The sequence below is a fragment of the Amblyomma americanum genome, chromosome 6 (assembly GCF_052857255.1).
Source record: "Amblyomma americanum isolate KBUSLIRL-KWMA chromosome 6, ASM5285725v1, whole genome shotgun sequence".
NCBI lineage: Eukaryota > Metazoa > Arthropoda > Arachnida > Ixodida > Ixodidae > Amblyomma > Amblyomma americanum.
Genome location: NC_135502.1, coordinates 2,085,919 through 2,106,463, shown reverse-complemented (window position 1 = coordinate 2,106,463; position 20,545 = coordinate 2,085,919). Strand labels below are relative to the sequence as shown.

General features: G+C 49.1%; 1 protein-coding gene across 1 annotated transcript in view; it reads right to left on the bottom strand.

Annotated features, from left to right (window-relative positions):
• Window positions 1–17,509: 17,509 nt before the first annotated feature.
• LOC144094444 (membrane metallo-endopeptidase-like 1) overlaps window positions 17,510–20,545 on the bottom strand; it is a 69,725-nt gene continuing 66,689 nt past the window's right edge. The window contains exons 9-10 of the mRNA XM_077628380.1: window positions 20,371–20,514; window positions 17,510–18,017 (exon numbers count right to left, since the gene is read on the bottom strand). Of these exons, the coding sequence (XP_077484506.1) occupies window positions 17,685–18,017; window positions 20,371–20,514 (477 nt within the window). The 3' untranslated portion in view covers window positions 17,510–17,684. The remainder of the gene's footprint in view (window positions 18,018–20,370; window positions 20,515–20,545) is intronic.

Genomic DNA, 20,545 nt, shown 5'->3' with positions numbered 1-20,545 from the left:
TCATATTCTGTCTTCTGCTTGGGTCCGCTGGGTGGTCGTCCCTTCGGTGTGGGGCGGTACAGCAGGAGCTGCGACTTCTTGGGCGAGCATCGGAGCCCCGCATATGTCAGGTGTTCTTCCACGAGATCTATCGCTTCCTGTAGCGACGATTCGATCTGGCCGTCGCTGCCGCGGTTGACCCAGATCGTAATGTCGTCGGCGTAGATCATGTGTCAGACATTTTCGACTTTTTGGAGTTTGCGCGCCAGGCCGGTCATTACCAGGTTGAAGAGCATTGGCGAAGTGACCAATCCCTGCGGGGTGCTTCCCAGCGTTTGTTCCTCGAGCCTGATGTCTCCCGCTACGAGGATCTGTCGGAGGGAAAATCTTTGCCGTAGTTATAGGCTCTTTCGCCGAGGTTCATCTGCGAAATTTGGGCTAGGATGGCCGAATGGGCGACCCTGTCGAATGCACTCTTGAGGTCGAGTGTCAGGATGGCTTTGTGGAGCGGGTCTTGTCGTCCAGGATCTGATGTTTCAGCTGGAGCATAGCGTCCTGCGGCGAGGGGCGAGGTCGAAACCCGATGACGGTGTGTGGGTAGGCACCCGTCAGTTCGAGGTGGGTGTTTACTCTATTGAAAAACGCATGCTCCATTACTTTTCCCACGCACGAGAAGAGCAAGATTGGCCTCAGATTCTCCATGCCGGGTTTCCAGGTGAGTACCGCCTTCCACTGCTTCGGCACGAGCCCGTCGTCGTCCAAATTTCGTAGCGTCTTGTTGGTGACCCCGTCCAGTCCGGGGGCCGATCGACCGTTAAGGTCGTGCAGGGCCACACCAATCTCCTCGCTGCTGAAATCTTCATCTAGCGAAGCGCTGGGCCGGCCTCCCTCCGCACGAACCTTGTGTGATGGGGGCTCCGGCGGAAGATACCTCTGACGCAGTATTTACGCCACCCTTCCTTCGCCCAGTTTCCTGATTTCTGTGTATAGCAGTCTGGCAAGGAGGCAGTCCCTTTGGTGCGACCTTGTGTTTGAGTTACCTAGTATGTACTTAAGTAATTTCCATGCTTGTCAGTTGTGCAACTGTCCGTCGACCGAGCTGCAGGGCTCATCACACGTACTGCTGTTTGCAGAGGATTCGACAGTGCTCCTCGATGTTTCCGTTGAGCTCGCCTCATTTTTGTATTTGTCATTTCTAGATTCTAATATATCATTGCGATGTGTCAATAGCATGGGCGAAAAAAAAAAAGCCGAAAGAAGAGGGGATGCAGCGTTCTTCGAGGGGGCGCTGTGCCATCGACCCTCTGCCTTCGCCCTTGTGGTCAACAGGGTTGGAGTTTTCGGTCCGTCGTTTTCAGGTTTAATTTTTTTCCCGGAATTCGGGAGGCAAAAATGGGCGATATTTTTTACAGTTCCTATTTGGGTACAAATAGGGCTATTCAGAAATGTCATTAATTCGGGTTTTTTTTTTCGGGTCGTTTTTATTGCACCCAAAGGTAATTTACTATAACACTCGTTTTTGTGCGGAACACAGAATGCCCCATCTTTTGCTCAATATTTCACAAACAACGTGGAACTGACAGGTAGCGAACGAAAACAACTTATTTTTTTTTATTTCTTCGTCTATTACAATTACTTCGCGCAGCACTTCGCGTGCAAAGCGAAACGGTCATTAAACATCAGAGAGGCCACTTTAAACGGACAAAAGCCCTGGAGCAGGATGCCGTTAGCGTGGATATCGCTTGACACAATGATCCCATATAAATTCTTGGCCAGTACCTGTGTTTTGGCCTCTCGCTTCTAAACTCTGCTTTCAAATCTCATCCTCAAATTAAGTCATAAATAACAAGCGTCGCCATTTGAACGAACACTCCTCTAGAACAAGCACATGATATCCCTAATTTTTGTGCGGAGCCTTCAGCTTTGTTCCCAGAAAACGTTGGTTCTTTATGCCGTTTCGTATATGCATATATCATAACGAACCACTCGTTCCCTTGCGCTTGTGTGCCCTCTAAGAGGCGCGTTTTCAGGAAGAAGTCCGGTTTAACCCGATTTTTAATCTGTTCGGTGTGCAAGGAAACGAAGGGCTCTAAGCCTATCAAAACCGAAACACGTATTTCGCTTAAATAAAGGTCAGCATCTGATATGTACAGTCTGCGTCACCCTTGTGTAGAGCGCTGGAGCAGTGTGCTGCGCGCAGTAAGAATTAATCTTAGAAAGCAGCCCATGCTTTCCAAGCAAAGTGCTCGTGGTCACTTTGCTTGCAAGTCTATCGGGCTCTACTTGCGAACAAGCGTTGCCTCTAAATCATATGAGCTGCGACAAGGTGACGGTTTTTATGCCAGAAAGTGCGCCGGCCGAGGGCTCTACGCAAGGGTGTCGCGGACTAGCTGTTGAATATGAGTACATTGGGTTATAAAAGAGAGAATAGCAAATTGTGCAAGCCTGGAGCGCGGTGAGACAATGGACCCTTGGCGTTGCTCTGCTGCATTGACAGACGACGGGTGCAGACAGCGATATTCGTCATGCTGTCTGCCCAGTCTTTTCTTTCGTTGACAGCGCTTGACAGAAGACATAGAAGACGGCGTCACGGGCGCTTTTTAAGCGTTTTTTGATCGCTGTCAACAAAAGAATGGATCACCACTATCTAGCCCGACAGCTTGTCCTATTCATGTCTACCCAGGTAGCATCGAACATTAAAAAAAAAAAACCCATGGCGACACGACGGAAATGCGTGAGCAGTCGCCATCACGCTCAATGACCACACACCGATCCCTTTTTATCTTTTATTTTTTTCTTCTCATCATATTTTAACGTCGCGACCTAAGTGATTCGCAGATCCCCGGGAGTCCTCATACCACTCCTGGCGCAGTTGTGCATCGATGCGCCACTGCTCTGCGATGGCAGGTGCTGCCATCGGTGGACCGAGCTTGTGCGACCCGGGTTGCTCTTGCCGAGAAACTCCTTGCGACCAGTCATTAATTTAACTGCCACCTGCAGCGGTGGGCAGTTTGCTCACAATCTGGTAGGCATGCTTCACTCCTAGAGCTTCACCTAAGGCTTCTGTTAACTCATCCGTCACTCTCTCCGCGACATGTCCCCTCCCGCAATAAAAACTACAGGGGTCGATTAAACAGGCTTTGATAACACCCTCCAAGGACAACACATCAACTCGCTCAATCGCTGCATTTTGTTGTCACAGAAACCTGAGCCAAATAATACACTTCTACACGCAGCAGAGGACCCACGATCACGCACGAAAGTTGGCGAGCCCTCCCCGGCGACTTTTCCATGCTCGTACCCTCCTCCGTCACTCGCGCCTGCGTATACATGTTGAGACGTCAGGCAGCTACCGTGGCCGCGGCCAGTAAGCCGCGTAGCTCCGGCGGGTCAGGAAGCCCCACTCCCGAGGGTGGATGGATGGATGGATGAATACGGCTGAACCCTTTAAATCGGGCGGTGGCTCAAGCCCCCTAGCCATGACTTATGAAATTTTGCTCTTCTCTTGATTTTAGCCACCAATCAGATAAACTTCGCTTGGTTACTTCTACCCGCTTAAAATCTACTTTCCCTTCGCTGTCCTTAAACCCCAATGCCTTGGGTAAGTCAGCCCCGCTGCCTTCCACTGTAGGGTGAAGCCCTTTACAGCAAAGTATCAAGTGTTCAGCCGTTTCCTCCTCCTCTCCGCACGCAATGCACAACTTGTCTATCTCGCGGTACCTGACTCTATATGTCTTAGTCCGCAAAACTCCAGTCCTGGCCTCAAACAACAAAGAACTTCCCCTACAATTATCCTAGATATTTTCTTTAGAAATTTCCTGTTTAAAGGTCCGGTATGTTCCCAGTGCCGATTTCGTCAGCATCCCTGTTTTCCACAGAGCTCTCTCTGTTTCTTTAACCTTTTTCTTAACCGATAATTGCTGATTTGCCCCCTTACTGCTGTCCAGATATTTGCTTGTCAATTTTCTAGTTCGCTTTCGCCATTTCGTGTCAACATTCTTTATATACAGGTATCTGAAAACTTTCCTAGCCCACTGGTTTTCCCCCATTTTTCTCAATCGTTCCTCAAATGGTATCTTACTGCTAGCCTCTCCGCTCTCGAAAGACGCCCATCGCATATCACCCTGTACCCCCTGATTTGGTGCATTGCCATGTGCTCCCAAAGCTAACCTCCCCACTCCCCGTTGTTTAATTTCTAACCTTGCTTGAACATCTGGTCTCATGCACAGGACCGCATTACCGAAAGTCAGGCTAGGGACCATCACCCCTTCCCTGATCCCTCTTACCGCTTCATACCTATTGTAATTCCACAGTGCCCTATTTTTCATGACAGTTGCATTCCTACTAGCTTTGTTCATAACATATTTTTCATGCTCTGTCAGATACCTAGCACTGTTATTTATCCACACCCTAAGATACTTGTAATCATCCACTACCTCTAGCGTGAACTCCTGTATTCTATGCTCGCCGACCTCATCATTAAATATCATGACTGCAGATTTTTCCTTACTATACTTGATACCTAATCTATCTCCCTCTGTGCCGCATATGTCTATCAACTTCTGCAAGTCTTCCTTGTCGTCAGCCATTAGCACTATATCGTCCGCGTATATTAGTCCCGGTAATGACTGTTTAATCCATTCTCCTTGCTTGAAAAAAGATAGGTTTAAGCCTAGTCCGCTGCCCTCTATCTTGGTCTCAAACCCTTGCAGGTACAACATGAACAACAAAGGGGACAGAGGAGATCCTTGCCTAAGCCCCCGCTGTATCTCTACAGGCCCTGATACATTTTTTCCCCATTTTATGAGCACTCTGTTACCCTTATATATATCTTTTAAAATATTATATAATTCCATCTTCCACATCCAATGTGCCCAGTATGTCCCACAAATATTCCTGAATAACATTGTCATAGGCTCCCCTAATATCAAGAAATGCTAGCCATAGGGGGCCGGCGGAGGAGCGCCGAGCTTCCGGCGTGCAAGAAGTGTCGAGAGGAGAGGGAAAGGAGCGGAGAGGCTGAAATTCAAATTTTGACTGCAGATAACTCAACTTCTGCAAAGCGCATAAAAAAATTCTTGCTGGACAATATTCGCGAAGTGGCGTGTTTTAATATCCCAGGCGTACTGCAACTTTATTACAGCCCCTTTCAGAGCACCTTTAAGGGAAGGGATAAAGGAGGGAGTGAGAGAAGAAAGAAAAATTGGCAGTGGTTTTTTAGCTCTCGTTAAACCTGGAGTGACGAGGTAGCTACAGCTGGCCGAGTGGAACTTGCTCAGTTGAATTGCAAGGTCAGTCTTCCGTCGCTCCGTTTCGCTGGGCCTTCCTTCATCTTTGTCCCATTTGACACGGCGCATGCGCACAGCTGTGGCAGCTCGCGCCGCGCCGCCGGCAGCAGCAGCTGCTCCGCAGCACGTGGCTGGTCACGTGACCAGTCACGTGAAGAGCCACGCGTATGATCAGCTACGGCGCCACTGCGCCGCGCCGCTGGCAGCTGCTCCACGCCACGTGACCAACCACGCTGAAGGCTGCAGTAGGTGTCGCAGTAGAGGGCTTCGGAAGAATTCGGTGCCACAGCGTTCAGGGCGCTCGGCTACTGAGCCGGAGTTCCCGTGTTCGAACCGGGTCGCTTTTCGATGGAGGCGAAACGGCGCCCGTGCGCTGTGCGATGTCAGTGCAAGTTAAAGATCCAGTGGAGTGTCTTTCGGCAAGGTTTGGCGCATGACGTCATCAGCGAGGCTCGGGCGCCAGCGTAGCGGACGAGGAGGTTGGTTTCTCGAAAGGAAGAGCGAACTGGCTTTGATTTGAACTTTGACGCTTATCGGGGCTCTAGTTTTGCAGAGGTCGTCTTCGATACCTCATCTATGCATTGGGCTTGTTCGCTTAAAATGTCCAGACCGCCTGGGCTTTAGGGTATGACGCGAGAGCTGTAACGCCCATATATGCGCAATTGGTCATGCTCCACTTTACAATCACAGCTGGGAGCCCTCGTGTACCGTTACTCCACGGGGCAGCGGTGGGCCAGTGATCGGCAGGCGGCTGCTTCAAGCGCATGCAGCCCTCAGAGGGGGGAACTTTGAGTCCCGAGCAACTTCGTGCGACTCATCGTTAATTTGACGGCCACGGTGAGCAGTTAGTTCACAGTCTGGTGGGAAGACGTCACGTGACCTTGGTGTGCGCCCGCTTTTCCGCTCACGCCGCCGACGACGACTCCGGATTTTCCGCAGAACGCGAGCCATAAAGGCGCGCTCACACTAGCGGGAAGCTTCCCGCGCCGGCACAGCGTCAACGTCGACGCTGCCTCGCAGCTCCTCAGAATGACGCTCACACTGCGCGCGTTTTCACGCTGCGGTTGTCTTGGAATGTGGAGAGAGGAGGCGCTGAGGGAGGACCCGAACGAGCAGAAAGAGAAGGGGATAGTCACGTGACACTAGAGAAGACTGGAAAGCGCACCCTGCTAGCTCCCCTCCCGTCGCCCTGGCAAAGCAGCCGCCGAGTGCCCGGCCGGCCGGCCGGCCGGACGCGCGCAGCCTCCGCCTCCGCCGACGGGGTCACTGAACTGGGACCGACGTCACGGTTCACGGTCGGCGCCCATTGGCTGTTCTGGTCACCGGCACGGGAAAAATAGGTACCGAACCCATCGCTCCGCGGGACGGGAGAGCAGGCTGTCCGCGGGAGAAAAACCGGCTTGGGCAGGAAGCGGCACGCGGGAAACGCCCGGCGTTGCGCGTTTTCCCGCTAATGTGAGCGCCCCTTAACGCGCTCGCGTTAAAACAAGGCAACGCAGTGAAATCTGGGCCACTCTGTACATTCGAGGAAAAGCAATGAGAAGGAACGAAGAAAGTGATGATGTTATAAAATTATGTAGCTGCAATAGCGTTCCATGTACACTGGAACGTTATTATGGTGTTAGAAGCTAACAAATAACGATATATATTTTGTGTCATAAACAATATATATTGATATGAAAGTCAATATTGTGTTAATGCTGTGTTGAAATGTTGTTATAATCCTAAAATTTACATAACCCTTTCAGGCGATCGTCGGTAGATCGTATGAACGCGTTCGCATTTTCTTTTGCTGTTGGTTCTGCTGTAGGTAATACCCATATGTGCGGAAATGGTCATTCTCTATTTTGAGCATTGCACTAGAGCTGCATTAGAGCACTGCACGGGCCGCATTATTAGGCGTGGGCCCATTACATTATCATTATACGGAGCCCGAGCCCGCAGTAGCTCAAGAGGTAAACTGCTGTGCACGCAATTTCCTGTTACATAAGAAGTGGCCACCAAAGATGCCGATATCGCGATAACATTTTAAGAAATTTGTCTGGCAAGCGCAAAAAGAAGGCAAGATAAAGCGGATCGCGCGCTGGACTTTCCGAAAAGTGATCTTGTGTGTGAATAGCCCCGAATTTCTGAGAGCCAATTTAAAGGGTTGCATACATGCACAATAAACGCTGCATTAATTTTTATTTTTACTGCTCGCGATGTCTAAATATATAAAAAAAAGTTCCGAAGGAATACTGGTTACATTTTTTTTAATGAGCATGATTTTGTAGGTTTTAATTCACGGCCGCAGTTCCTATAAATGTAATGCATAAAGCCTTGATTGCAAGGGAAAGATATGGCTTTGAGACAGACAGCAAACGCTCATGTTTATTGCGTAGGTTGTGTTTCAAGACCCAATATGTTCTCCACCAAAGGCGTTGCGTGGAGATGTGTTTCTGGGAGGGAAAGACAGACAATCAAATAGCACTGGAATGAAGGTCATCCTCTAGTGGTTCTTATGAGATTTCTAATGTCTAGCGGTAACACACAACCAATTAAGCACATGCGCAGCGCCTTCTGCTAGATCCAACGGCCGGGGTGTGCTCGCTGGTATAGCTGAAACAGTTTGTTTCCTTGTGTTGGCACGCAGATCATTCCGCTTGTTTATTCGCACAAAACGGACATAACGCCCTTCCAATTTCAAGTTGGGGAACGAGTGGCATGAGTTGTTTCATATTCCTGAATAGTTTCCCACCTATTTTCACAACAACGTTTGCGGGGTCATTGCCTTCAGGAAAGCCTTTTATTTCTTGATTGCTTATTCGCTGGTACTGTTCAAGTTGTTCCAGTCTCTGCGAAATGAAGATGCTTTTTGCTTTCAAGGCGCTGTCCTGTTTTGACGACTTCCTTATTTCTTACCGCAGTGCCGTCACACATGTATTTACACATCACGTTTACGCCATCACAGGCGTCAGAGCAGAAGTTAACACTGTCTTTGATATCCGCCAGTTCTGCTCTCATATCGTGCTTAAACTTATTCCGGAGCTTAGCAAGCTCTCTGATGTGTTTTACATCCATCGCATCTTCTGCATCGCTTGCTGTACCTTTACCAGCCATGACACTACCCACACACAGAGAAAATACAAACGCCACACTGGCATTTTCTCAGCTCGGCAGCAGTGCATACAACTACTAAGAAAACTGAAACAAAGTTTAATTCCTTTCGCTCACCAGCAAACGCAGCAGAGGTGCAAATGTCGGCTTGCACTTACTCTGATCGGCACACCGGGGAGACACGCAGTCCTCGAAAGGGAAGGCACGCGGGCGAGACCGCGGCCCCTTTCTCGCCCAAAAGAGGGCAGGGTGGCCGGCGTGGCTTTTCGAACTCGGGAAGTATCGTTGCTAGAAATTCAACCGCGGCCACCGCCAGAGCGATCGATTGGGCGGAACAAAGATCAAGAATCAGGGCATGAACGTTCCTTTGTTCCTACTGACAGCGAACACACTTGCCTAGTATCGGCTCAGATGCAAATAACGTCGGTTGCCTGAGCTGCGGCTGATTCGTGCACAAACTTAACGCACTTCTGGGCCATCTACTCTAAATGATTTTTTTAGCTGGAGTTTTTCCATAGGCACAATAACTGATTGATGGGTGAAGGGATTTAGTTTGGGGTGGTTCGATCGCCAGTTAATGGATAAGGTGTGGGTTGGGATGACATCGTAACTATAAAACATATCAACAAAGTGGATGTAATAGAAAAGGAACAAACATAATCTATTCTTGAAAGAAAATAACAATAAATAATAATTGAAAGCAATACAATTTAGAGATTGCTAAAAATTAAACGACGAAAAGTGCCCATCCTGCCCTTGTCCTCTTTTGTCGTTGTGCGTTGGTGCTTCCCATCATATAAGCGGCAGTTTACGGAACTGCCAAAATGAGTGCAGCGCCCTTATTTCCAACGCCCTTCCGACAACTTCCAAGTCTGGGTAACTGCAACGGTCAGCTTGTTTTTTCTGGTGGCCACCTTCCTTTCGAAAACGAACAAATAGAAATAGAATAAAAGAACAAAGAAATCCAAGAAGCGGTGAGAGCGAAAAAGAAGACGGGTGTACACTTTGCCATTGACCTTGCGCAAATGGCGCCGAGCCGGAAAATGTTGTGGTGCTCATTGACGTCCCATACGTATGTAATTCGTGGTGCCCTGTTTTTAATGCTATTTTGAATAGCACGCAGAGCTTTTTAACTGAGTGGTTTGAAAATTTCGGCATTACCTGGGGGGGGGGGGGGTCCAAGTACTGTGAGACATGCGAATTTCACTGATTGATTCCAATGTGTTGGAGATAATTTTTTACCTTTGTATTGCGTGCAAATCGGGTTTTATTTCTATTTAACTGCTTTACTCAAACTTGTGATTGAATTTCTGTAAAGGAACACTAATTATGGTCGACGTTTTGCGGAAAATTGTCTTGAGTTGAGACGTAGCCGAAAAAGCGCTGACTTGTAGTTCGTCTAGAACTGTTGCGTACTTCATTTGTAATGTTTTCAATATTTGAATACATGACACCTTGCAGGCACCCTGGAAACCTCAAGATATAATACGTTATCCAAGAACTTAGAGAAGGGCAAACTTGACTTGAAAAGCATGACAAAAGTATGTCAGGGTTCGAATTTTCATACGAACATTTTCGACGACGCACGAAAAGTAGCTGCACATGCACCTTGTGAACCTCGCATGAGAACATTCACGAAGCCACAAATAACGACGCAGAGGATAGGTTTTATAATTGTATTCAAATTACAATATTTTCACAACTATACAGGACCTCAACAACAAAATAAATGCGTCGGGCGACCAGGAGAAAATCCTACTGACCTCGGATAATTTTGATTAATTAGATACAAAGCGAAAAGTTAAGAATGCTAACCCTGATGTTAAACTTAAAGCATAGAAAACTATCATCCGTCCATCTTTGGAGTATGCAGCCATAATCTGGGACACCTATCAACAATACCTCTTTAAAAAACCAGAACACACAGACTTGCAGTCAGATTTCTTTTTTCCGCCTAACGACGACATCAATCGGTAACAGAGCTGCTCGCTTTAGCGCAGCTCTCAGAACTCAGCACTATAAGAAAAATAGCCCGCCTACAGTTCCTGTATCAACTGTATAACAGCAAAGTAAACCTTGATCCTGGCTTGTACCTGCGACCTCCTGGAAGACGGTCGCCTCGTATTAATCACCCATATGCAGTTATGACCTAAACACCGAGAGTTGATGCTTTTAAGCATTCTTTTCTCCCCCCAAAAATAAGAGATTGGAGTAACCTTCACCGGCAATAATTTGCTGATACTGCATCAAAATAGAATTTTTTGCATAAATCGGAAATGCGTGTTAAATAGGAATTATGCTTCGTTGCGTACCTGTCAACTCAATGGTTGTCGAAGTATTATTGTCATTTCGGCCTTGCATGACATGTATTTTTTTTAAACCCTTCCTCTGAACTTTTTCTTGTTCTGTTCATTCCCACCCTGTAAAAGCCCGAAAAAGGGCTAATATAATTGTAAAATTAATAAATAAAAATTAAACACTAGATACAATCGTGAAAAACAAGAAACCGTCCGCACGAGTGCAATTTGGATATACGCTAGGAGTTGTTGGAATTCATGTAGCAGCATCCCACCGCTGCCACCAGTTGTTGGGATTCAGGTAGCGTGACTGGGCCGGAGAAGAGACGAGGATGATCGGAGGAAGAGAACTTGGAAAACTTTATACGAGGACTATTTACATTATGTACAAGTACGGGCAACTGAGAGGGCTTCTCAGTAAAGAGAGCTTCTTAGGAGTGGGGAGTCTCTGATACCTCTCAAGAAGGGGGTTCTTTTTAGGCATCAAACCAGCAGCTCCTTAAATATTCTTCGTATTCCCGAGATCCCTAGCTGGGGAATACAGTCCGAAGAATGATGTCCAATCACACGATGGCACTGATGGTACCACCCACGGCAGGGCGGTCCTGATGTTTCTTCGCAGCTAGGTCGAGGGAAAGGGAACAGGACCCGGTCACGTTGTCGTCCCCGCGGCTTCCAGGTGGCCGCGCACGTGCATCGAGAGTGCAGCTGCATGACACAGGAATGCTGGCTGTCTCCCCGCAGGTGTCGAAAGATCCTGCACTGGTGACCGGAACGAATACGCTTATGGTCGTCGCTGGCATTCCTGTTGAACACTATGGTTGCTATGGGGACGCCATCGTCGCTGCATCCGGCATTCCTGTTCGAACACGTGAGGACGCTATTGTTGTCGTTCCCTCTGGCAGTCCTGCAGTCACGTCCACTTCGCCGAATTCCACAGCAGGAAGGAAGCGCTATCACAACAGCACCCCCGCCGCCAGATATTGCGCCCGGAAGATGAACTGCTCGCACGTAGCTCGGCTGACTGGGCGTGGCAGGAACCAGATGCTCTTTGGGAGTCTTCTAATGACCTTCAGTGCCGAAGCTCGGCATCGCTTCCCCTCGTCAGATGGCCGTTTTGGGAAATTCTCTGCAATGCTAGCCAAAAGGGATCACAGACGCCAAACCACACCTGACAAAAGCACGTGCCCTCAGAACCCACTCATACCGCCAGACCAAAACTCAGGGCCAAAACTGCACTTAGCAAAAAAACTTCAACTAAAACTTTAAGAGATCAAATGTTTTGCCTGAATGAACACATGATGTCTCCTGACGAGTAGTATTGACAGGGCGCCTGTCCAAGGCGTGTGCTCCCGCTCGAGGCGCACTTGGATAGGAAAAAAAAAATTCGCTAAATGAAATCAGGTTGGTGCTTAGAGGGCACACGGTACGGGAATAGGTGACTTGATTTGGCCGACGTGGCGTTCAATTTTGCCCGCCCCAATACCTAGAGTCAAGGTACGTTACACCACTCGCTCTTACTTATCCTTGGACGAAATAGGAAAACGTACTCCTAGGTATGTTACGTGATCGGCTGTTCGCTGGACAGCTGAATGTCGTGTTCGATGAGGGTTGTTTCTTTTTGCTTGTTTGAAAACCCCGCCTCAAAGTCGCGGACGACGTTTTTCATGTCTCCTCGTTGACTTTCCATCAAACGTGGCTCTCTGTCGATTGAATTTAGCAGCTCATTCGCTGCCTGCTCGTCCTCATGTATGACATAAGGTATGTCTGAGATCTCTTCCTCTGGCATGTTCAGCGCCATGTTAACCATGGCCTGACGCTGCACATAAGGCTTCATCAAATTACTGTGGATTATCCTATTGCGTTTGTTCTTAAATTTGACCTCATAGTTGGTGTCCGAAAGCTTGGACACCACCTTAGCTGGCCCTTCCCATTCCACCTCAAGCTTGTTCCTTTTTGACGGACGCAGCAACATCACCTGGTCACCAGGTTGAAAGGTGCGCTTGCGTGCCGATTTGTCGTAGTACACTTTAGACAGTGAATGCGCTGCTCTGACATTTTCTTCCACGAGGTCTCTGGTTTTCGCAAGTCTTTCCAGTAGTTTCAGGACGTATTCCATTACACAGGGATCCTCTCCGTAACCCTCCCATGACTCCCTTAGCATGCGCAATGGGGTCCTCAAGTCACGCCCGTAGACTAGTTCAGCGGGGCTAAATCCTGTGCTTTCGTGGGGGACGGATCTCATTGCAAAGAGTGCTACTGGAATGGAGCCTTCCCAATCTCCTTTATGCTGAAAACACAGAGACCTAAGTATCCGCTTTAGCACTGAGTGCATACGCTCGACTGGATTTGACTGAGGGTGGTGAATGGAACTGCGGATTATTTTAATCCCATACCGTTCAAAGAACGTTGTTGTCAAGCAGCTTGTTAACACTCTCCCGTTATCGCTTTGTATCTCTGCAGGGAACCCCACGCGAGAGAAAATTGACAAAATGGCGTCTACAACACATGCGGAACTTAGCTCCTTCAAGAGAATGTCCCCGGGAAATTTGGTTGCCACGCACAGTGAGGTCAGAATGTAGCGACAGCCAGAGTTGGACGCTGGCAGTGGGCCGACACTATCTATTAAAATACGCCGAAAGGGCTCTGTAATTATGGGAACTAGTGTCATGGATGCTTTCCATCTATCCGTCGACTTGCCGACCCGCTGGCAGGTGTCGCAAGATCTAACAAGCTGTTCCACATCTTGCCAGCGGCGAGGCCAGTAATATTCGAGGGCTAATCTAGCTTTTGTTTTCTTTATGCCCAGGTGGCCCGCCCATGCATTTCCGTGTGCGAGCTCTAGAAGCTGCCGCCGGTACTTCTCAGGCACTAGGAGTTGCTCATATGAAGCGTCCCTTTGAGTCGCAGTATTTCCGGTACTGAAGGCGTGATTTCTCATGAAAGCTGATGTTCTTTCTGGCGACTCCCTCGCTCACCTTATTGCTTAGAGCTCTTAACGATGGGTCGTTTTTCTGCTCTGCAATAAGTGATTTCCTATCAACCTTAGTAAACTCCTCCCAACAAGTCGAAGCAGGTGTTAATGTCGAACCCTTCGCGTTGGTTCGTGTTGCCCCATTCTCTACGGCATCGGCAGTTCCTTGGATTTCATGAGCTACCGCTTGTTCGGGAACACCTTCATGGTCATGCTCATGCGGTTTAGACGGATCAGATTTTTTTGCAAGGATCCCCCGGCTGGTCGGGAGAGTGGTTCGGTGCCTGCTCATTTATCGGAGCGCGGAGCGCAGTCGAGTTTCTTTGCGAGCTTTCGCGCTCGAGAACGTGTTAGCGCCACGCAAGCCAAGCCCGAGGTGAAGGAGAGATTTTTCTCTTTCAGCAGCTGCTCGGATTTGTTCGAAAACAGGTAGGGCAAGTGTGTCGGCAAGTTTGCGCTAACTGCCGCTTCTGTGTCTAGCCTGCCAAAAGTCCCCTCTAGGGTTACCTTCGCTATAGGCAAGCATGCACTCTGTTCTTCGGCGACCTGCTTAATCCAGGCGCATTCGCCGGTGTAGTCCGTGGAGGAAACACAGGACGGGTGAGCAACATCCGTGGTAGCCGCTGAATCCCGTAGTGGCCTGAATTTCTTGCCATTTATAACCACGTCCCGCATGTATGGCTCCAGCAATTTAAGGTTTTCCTCCGACTCTCGCATGCACGCGAACGCAATCTTTTGCTGTTTGCAGTTCACTGAGATGTGACCCTCCTTGTTGCAATTATAGCAGACAATGGGCTTTCGCGCTTCAAACGCGCGAGCTCCTGGTGCCTGCTGTTTCGGCGAATCGGCAGATTTGGGTGACTCCATCTTGTTTTCGCTACCTCCTCCTTTTGATCCCGCTTCCTCTGTTCGGTGATATCGGCGTGCTGGTGGCACCCTTCGGTCAGGGATTCTCTTTAAATAGGTTTCTCCCTTTCCTAACCTGTTATCGTACCCTGCCTTGCTTTGGAGGTTTCAGCGAACGTAATACTCGTCTGCGAGCTGTGCTGCTTTGTCTAGGTCTATATCTGTTAGCCTATCTTGCAGCCATAACCTCAGATCTTCTGGAATCGCGCTATAGTACTGCTCTAGTGCGATGCACTTTAGTACCTTGTCATGACTTCCGTGCACCTCAGAGGTCTTGAGCCACTCGTTTAAGTTGACTTTAAGCCGGTACGCGAAGTCCGTATGCGACTCTCCGCCTTTATTTGCCTGCCTGAATCGCTGCCTAAAGGCTTCAGAAGAAAGCCGGTACTTTCTAAGCAGTGCGCTCTTTACCTTCTCGTAGTCATCACACTCTTCCCGTGAGAGGCGAGCCACCACTTCGGCCGCCTCCCACGGAAGGAGAGGAAGTAACTTCACCGACCAAGCGCTCTTGTAGATGTGCACCTTCCCGCATGCACGTTCGAAATTTACCAAAAAGAGTGCAATATCGCCTCTCACGCGGTATGGTGAGACGAGATCCTGCAATCTCTGCCTCCCTTGCTCCTCTACCGAAGCTACAGGGCTAAGACGCGCCATATTCCCTCCGTTCGACGCGATTTCGAGCTCCTTCATTTTTCGAGCATGTTCTCTCGCTTTTTCCTCTGCCTCACGGACCTCCCGTCTCTCTTGAGCCAACCGAAGCTCTTCTTTTTCTTTCTGCTCGCACAACTCCCGTCTTTTCTGATCTTCTTTGCGTCCAACAATCGTTTCCCAAGCCTCGTCGACCTTCTCAGTAGTCACCTCCTCCTGCCGCATAACCTCGAGAATTTCTTTTTTTCTTTTCGCAAAACGTAGCGAAATCCCCAGCTCCTGGCAAATTTCGAGCAGCTCCTGCACTTTTAACTTCTACATCGGGAGTTCCGCCATGCGTTAGCAAGGCCACTAAAACAAAAGCCCTAGCTTGAAGTGGACAAAGCAGTTTCCTTAAATCAATTTCCCAGACAACAGGAATCCGCACCTAGCATCTGCCTGTGCTAGTACGGTCTGGCGAAATGAACGGAAAACATTGGGCACCCACCCTGCCAAGGTATAGCTAACGCCTGTCAGTCCCGTAGCTGCCGAGGTCCGTTGGAGCCGGTAACTTTACGTGGACATCCCACCGCTGCCACCAGTTGTTGGGATTCAGGTAGCGTGACTGGGCCGGAGAAGAGATGAGGACGATCGGAGGAAGAAAACTTGGAAAACTTTATACAAGGACTATTTACATTATGTACAAGTACGGGCAACTGAGAGGGCTTCTCAGTAAAGAGAGCTTCTTAGGAGTCGGGAGTCTCTGATACCTCTCAAGAAGGGGGCTCTCTTCTGGCATCAAACCAGCAGCTCCTTAAGTACTCTTCGTATTCCCCAGATCCCTAGCTGGGGAATACAGTTCGAAGAATGATGTCCAATCACACGATGGCACTGATGGTACCACCCACGGCAGGGCGGTCCTGATGCTTCTTTGCAGCTCGGTCGAGGGAAAGGGAACAGCACCCGGTCACGTTGTCGTCCCCGCGGCTTCCAGGTGACCGCGCACGAGCGTCCGGAGGGCAGCTGCATGACACAGGAATGCTGGCTGTCTCCCCGCAGGTGTCGAAAGATCCTGCACTGGTGACCGGAACGAATACGCTTATGGTCGTCGCTGGCATTCCTGTTAAACACTATGGTTTCTATGGGGACGCTATCGTCGCTGCTTCCGGCATTCCTGTTCGAACACGTGAGGACGCTATTGTCGTTCCCTCTGGCAGTCCTGCAGTCACGTCTCTTCGCCGAATTCCACAGCAGGAAGGAAGCGTGATCACAACAGAGTGTAGCCCCGTAGAAGTGGACAAGATTTCCGTTACTAATGCGTTATATACATTGCGTGTCGCCGTCTGATCCCGTAAGAAGCAAGGACGGCGTTAATTCCTCCCTTCTTCGTCCGCCTCGCTTTGCAATGAGCGCCCACCGTTCGATTCTTCGGATCCCAGTGGATGACTTGGGCCGAACAGTATACGCCGCTAAGCCACTTTGAAAATTCACTTTAATAGCGGGATCCAAACAAGACCATGTGTCAGGCTGTCCCTCGAATCACGTGACACCCACGAGCAAAGGACAAAGAAATAAGGCAGCTGTTAATAGATCACGTTTATCTTGATAATGTTAACGCTCACCTCCACTTGTTTCACAGCCCGGCAGGCATATCTAAATTCGGGAGCCGATAGGCAGCGTGAAAGCTTTGCAGAAATGCTAGTTTCTCAAGGCTAGTCCATAATGATCAAATCACATGCGCCTATTATCGACATTAAGTTGCAGCACTAGCTTTAGCGCGATTGAAGTCAGTGGTCTACAGTGAAGCGCAGTCAGACTCAAAGACGTCCATTGACCACTAATGAATGCTTCCTTTAACCCGTCAAGCAAAAGGAAACACTGCTGCGAATACCACTCTCACCCAAGTAAGCGCGACAATGAAGGCGCTTCTAATAATAATAATAATAATAATAATAATAATAATAATAATAATAATAATAATAATAATAATAATAATAATAATAATAATAATAATAATAATAATAATATTAATAATTGGTTTTTAGGGAAAGGAAATGGCGCAGTATCTGTCTCATATATCGGCGGACACCTGAACCGCGCCGTAAGGGAAGGAATAAATGAGGGAGTGAAAGAAGAATGGAAGAAAGGGGCTGTAGTGGAGGGCTCCGGGATAATTTCGACCACCTGGAGATATTTAACGTGCACTGACATCGCACAGCCCACGGACGCCTTAGCGTTTTGCCTCCACAAAAACGCAGCCGCTTCTACTACGAAGCTGGAATTTGAACAGCCGGCAAAAGCAACTTTATTGAGGGAATAAAAGTGGCCACCTAAAACGCACGAGAAAGGAAAGGGAGGGCTGAAGTGAAAATCTGTCGGCTGAGTAGCAAGACGGGAGCATTCGCCTCCACGCCTGGAATGGGGAAAAAAAGGAGTTTACAGGAGAGAAACGCTGTGTAAAAATTATCATGCGTGCACGGGGGTGACCAGCTTGAGCGCAGTCACACGGACGTGCCTCTAGAAGATACACTTGTCCGCTGGGTTCATTCTGGATCCGGACGGGCAGCCAAAAGCGCTGCCAAAGGCGGGCGTGTTCATCGCGGGCACGTTGCAGCGTGCGCGCTTGCCCGCGTGGTTCCCGAAGCCTTGCTCCCGGGAATAGCCGCCAGGGGCCGTGCACCAGATGACGCAGCGCGCCACAAAGAAGAGCTGCTCGCCGGTCAAGTTGGCCACCATCGGTCGACGCTGGCGAGCAGGCAGGGCGCTGAACGCCGCGTGCGACACCAGCGACGCCACGAAATCGGCCAGGTTCTCCGAGGCCTGTTGCTCCAGCGCGCTTGTGCCGCTCATCTGGGTCGAGAAGGACTCGCCGTCGCTTTTCTCGGCCTCTTCCCAGGCAAGTGCAGACTGTGAGGCGTATATATGCTGCTACGTGCATTATACCCCACGGGGCTCAGTTTCAAGGCACCCGATAATTGAAGCACCTATAACATATTTGAGTACTCACGCAGCATAAAGTCCAAGGGGTCATCCCCAGTTAAAGAGCTGAGCTGATCTGTGCTGGACATGCACAACACAGGCAACAACAGCAGATCCGCACGATGCAAACACCGGAAGCGGCCGCATAGCAACTGGAGTATAGTGTAGGTCGACAGAGAAAGTTTAGAGCTAAGGTAGTTAGTAATCTATTAAATGAGGTACGCAAGGGATCAGTTTGAATGATGAGCCCAATTTAGTGCGACATGTCGAAGAATCTCCAGAAGAGATGTGCCATGATTTTAAAAGATCGTCAGGCCAAGGTATTATAGCTCATGAATGAGGCATTTCGGTTGGCACGATTTTTACCATCATTCATGATGCTTTGATGATGTAAGTTCCTTGTACGTGCCACGAACGCTGACGCCTGAGAAAACAAAGAGCTTGTCGCCAGAAATTCAGCCAAGAAAGTTTATCAGGCTTAGAGAAAATGCAGAAACCTACAATTGTTACGGGTGAAGAAACACCACTGTGATTGGAAAAGGAAACAAGAGTGCACGCAGTGGCAACACAAGATCAGGACAACAGCTTATTGGCGTACAGATCTAGGGGCTTTGTTATCAGAAATCAAGCCGCGAAAGGCACCAATTACTGGAGACGACTACACGCTTTAATAACGGAGCAATTGCTAATTGACACAATCAAAGCGGAATCGCATGGGAAGTTGTAGCCAAGCGTGCCGCTGCTTCACGCCGGCTCACAAGTATCGCAGATCACAAGTTGTTGTCAGGGAAAGCACCATCGTCGAGCTTGCAGCTGTGTACCCTACACTCCAGATCTTCCAGTGACTACTTTTTATTTTGTAATCTGATGAAATGTCCACGTCAAAGAAGTGCTAAGTTCCTGCAGGAGCGAGAGATCTTCACTTCTGAGGGGATCCGATCGCTGAAGGCGAAGTGCTTTGATGTCAATGGCGATTATAGTAACAAGTACTGGGCTCGATTTTCTGAGAAAATTGGCGTTTTAAACTAGATAGCTTATTTAACCCTCATCGGGTAATAAAGGTGGCGAGCGATATTCTTTAGTGCAAGAACAAAAACGGAGACCATGAACAACACTGTGGGACAGCTGGGAGTTGCTGCCGCTAATCACGGAGGCTTTCAGCAAGGAATAAAATGACCAGCTAGCAGCAGTGCCAAGTTTCCGGCTTTTCGGACAAGCAGGACTCAAACGAGAAACTAACATATGACTGCAGATAATAGTAAGGTTCTTTTCGGCTGAGCCGCAAACAGGTGCGGCTGTGAAGTGGCGGTACAGTATAGTTTAGTCCAAGTTCAGGTGGCGTACACCATTTTGACCCCGAAGTTATTACAAATGTGAGTATGTTTTTGCAGGCTAGTTGGTGCCTAAGCATTCTGCGCTTGTCCTGTCCACCTCGTTTCTTTTGCGTCGTGTCTTTTGCGCAAAAAACCCAGATTACAAATGTGCTCTAGCCCCTAACATTGGGCACCATTCCCATGTGGAGGTGGTGATCGATTGGGTGTCGCCCTAGCTTAGTTGGTAGAGCCCCAGATGGGAGGTGGTTCCGATCCCTAGACCAGGACGAATTTTTGTTCAATTATGAATTTTCTGTGGAGGCTGTTCCTCTGTCGCCGTATGACTATGCTAAGGCGGACATACTACTGAGTCGGCCAAATTCCTAGCGCACAACGACGAGAATAAAGACGTGGACAGCGCTGTGTCCTGTCGTTTCTTTGTTCTCAGCTAGGAATTCGGTCAAATATGTGCCAACTAGTCTCCAAGCAGTTACTGCCTTGCTATAGTTATTGAAACACCAGAGGAATCTCGCCACACACCTCAGAAGGTGGCCTGCATATCTGAGACAGAGCAGCCAGGTGGTCTGCTCTTGTCGGAAGATCAAATAAAGCCAAGTGTTAAGAGGCAGTGATTCGCCGGACGTTGGAAGAAAGTGCGAAATTTGAACAACTCGCCCACGTTCAGCCTGCGAGTGGCGTCACTCATTTCCAGTAACTGTATACGAGGTCGTGCTTCTGGAACTGCGCAGAGATTTGGCGACAACAGAACGTGAGAGGGCTCATCAGAATGCGAAAAAGATCTGAATGACGCGATCGCTGTGGTCGCCTGTGGCCGTTAGCCTTTTTGCGCAGTGATGCTGCGGACGCGTTCAAACTTTCTCGATTTGGCCGGCCGGCAAGGACCCCCTCACCTCGGCGTGGTGGCGCTGGAGACAGCTGAGGCGTTCAGCGTATTCGTGGCGGGACCACGTCGTCATCCAGTCCCGCCGGCGCCCACTCTCGTCCAGTATGACGTTGCCCGGGTCGTAGCCGTGAGTCATTTCATGCGCGATTATCTGCGCAGTCGTAGATGAACTCCACTTGAAA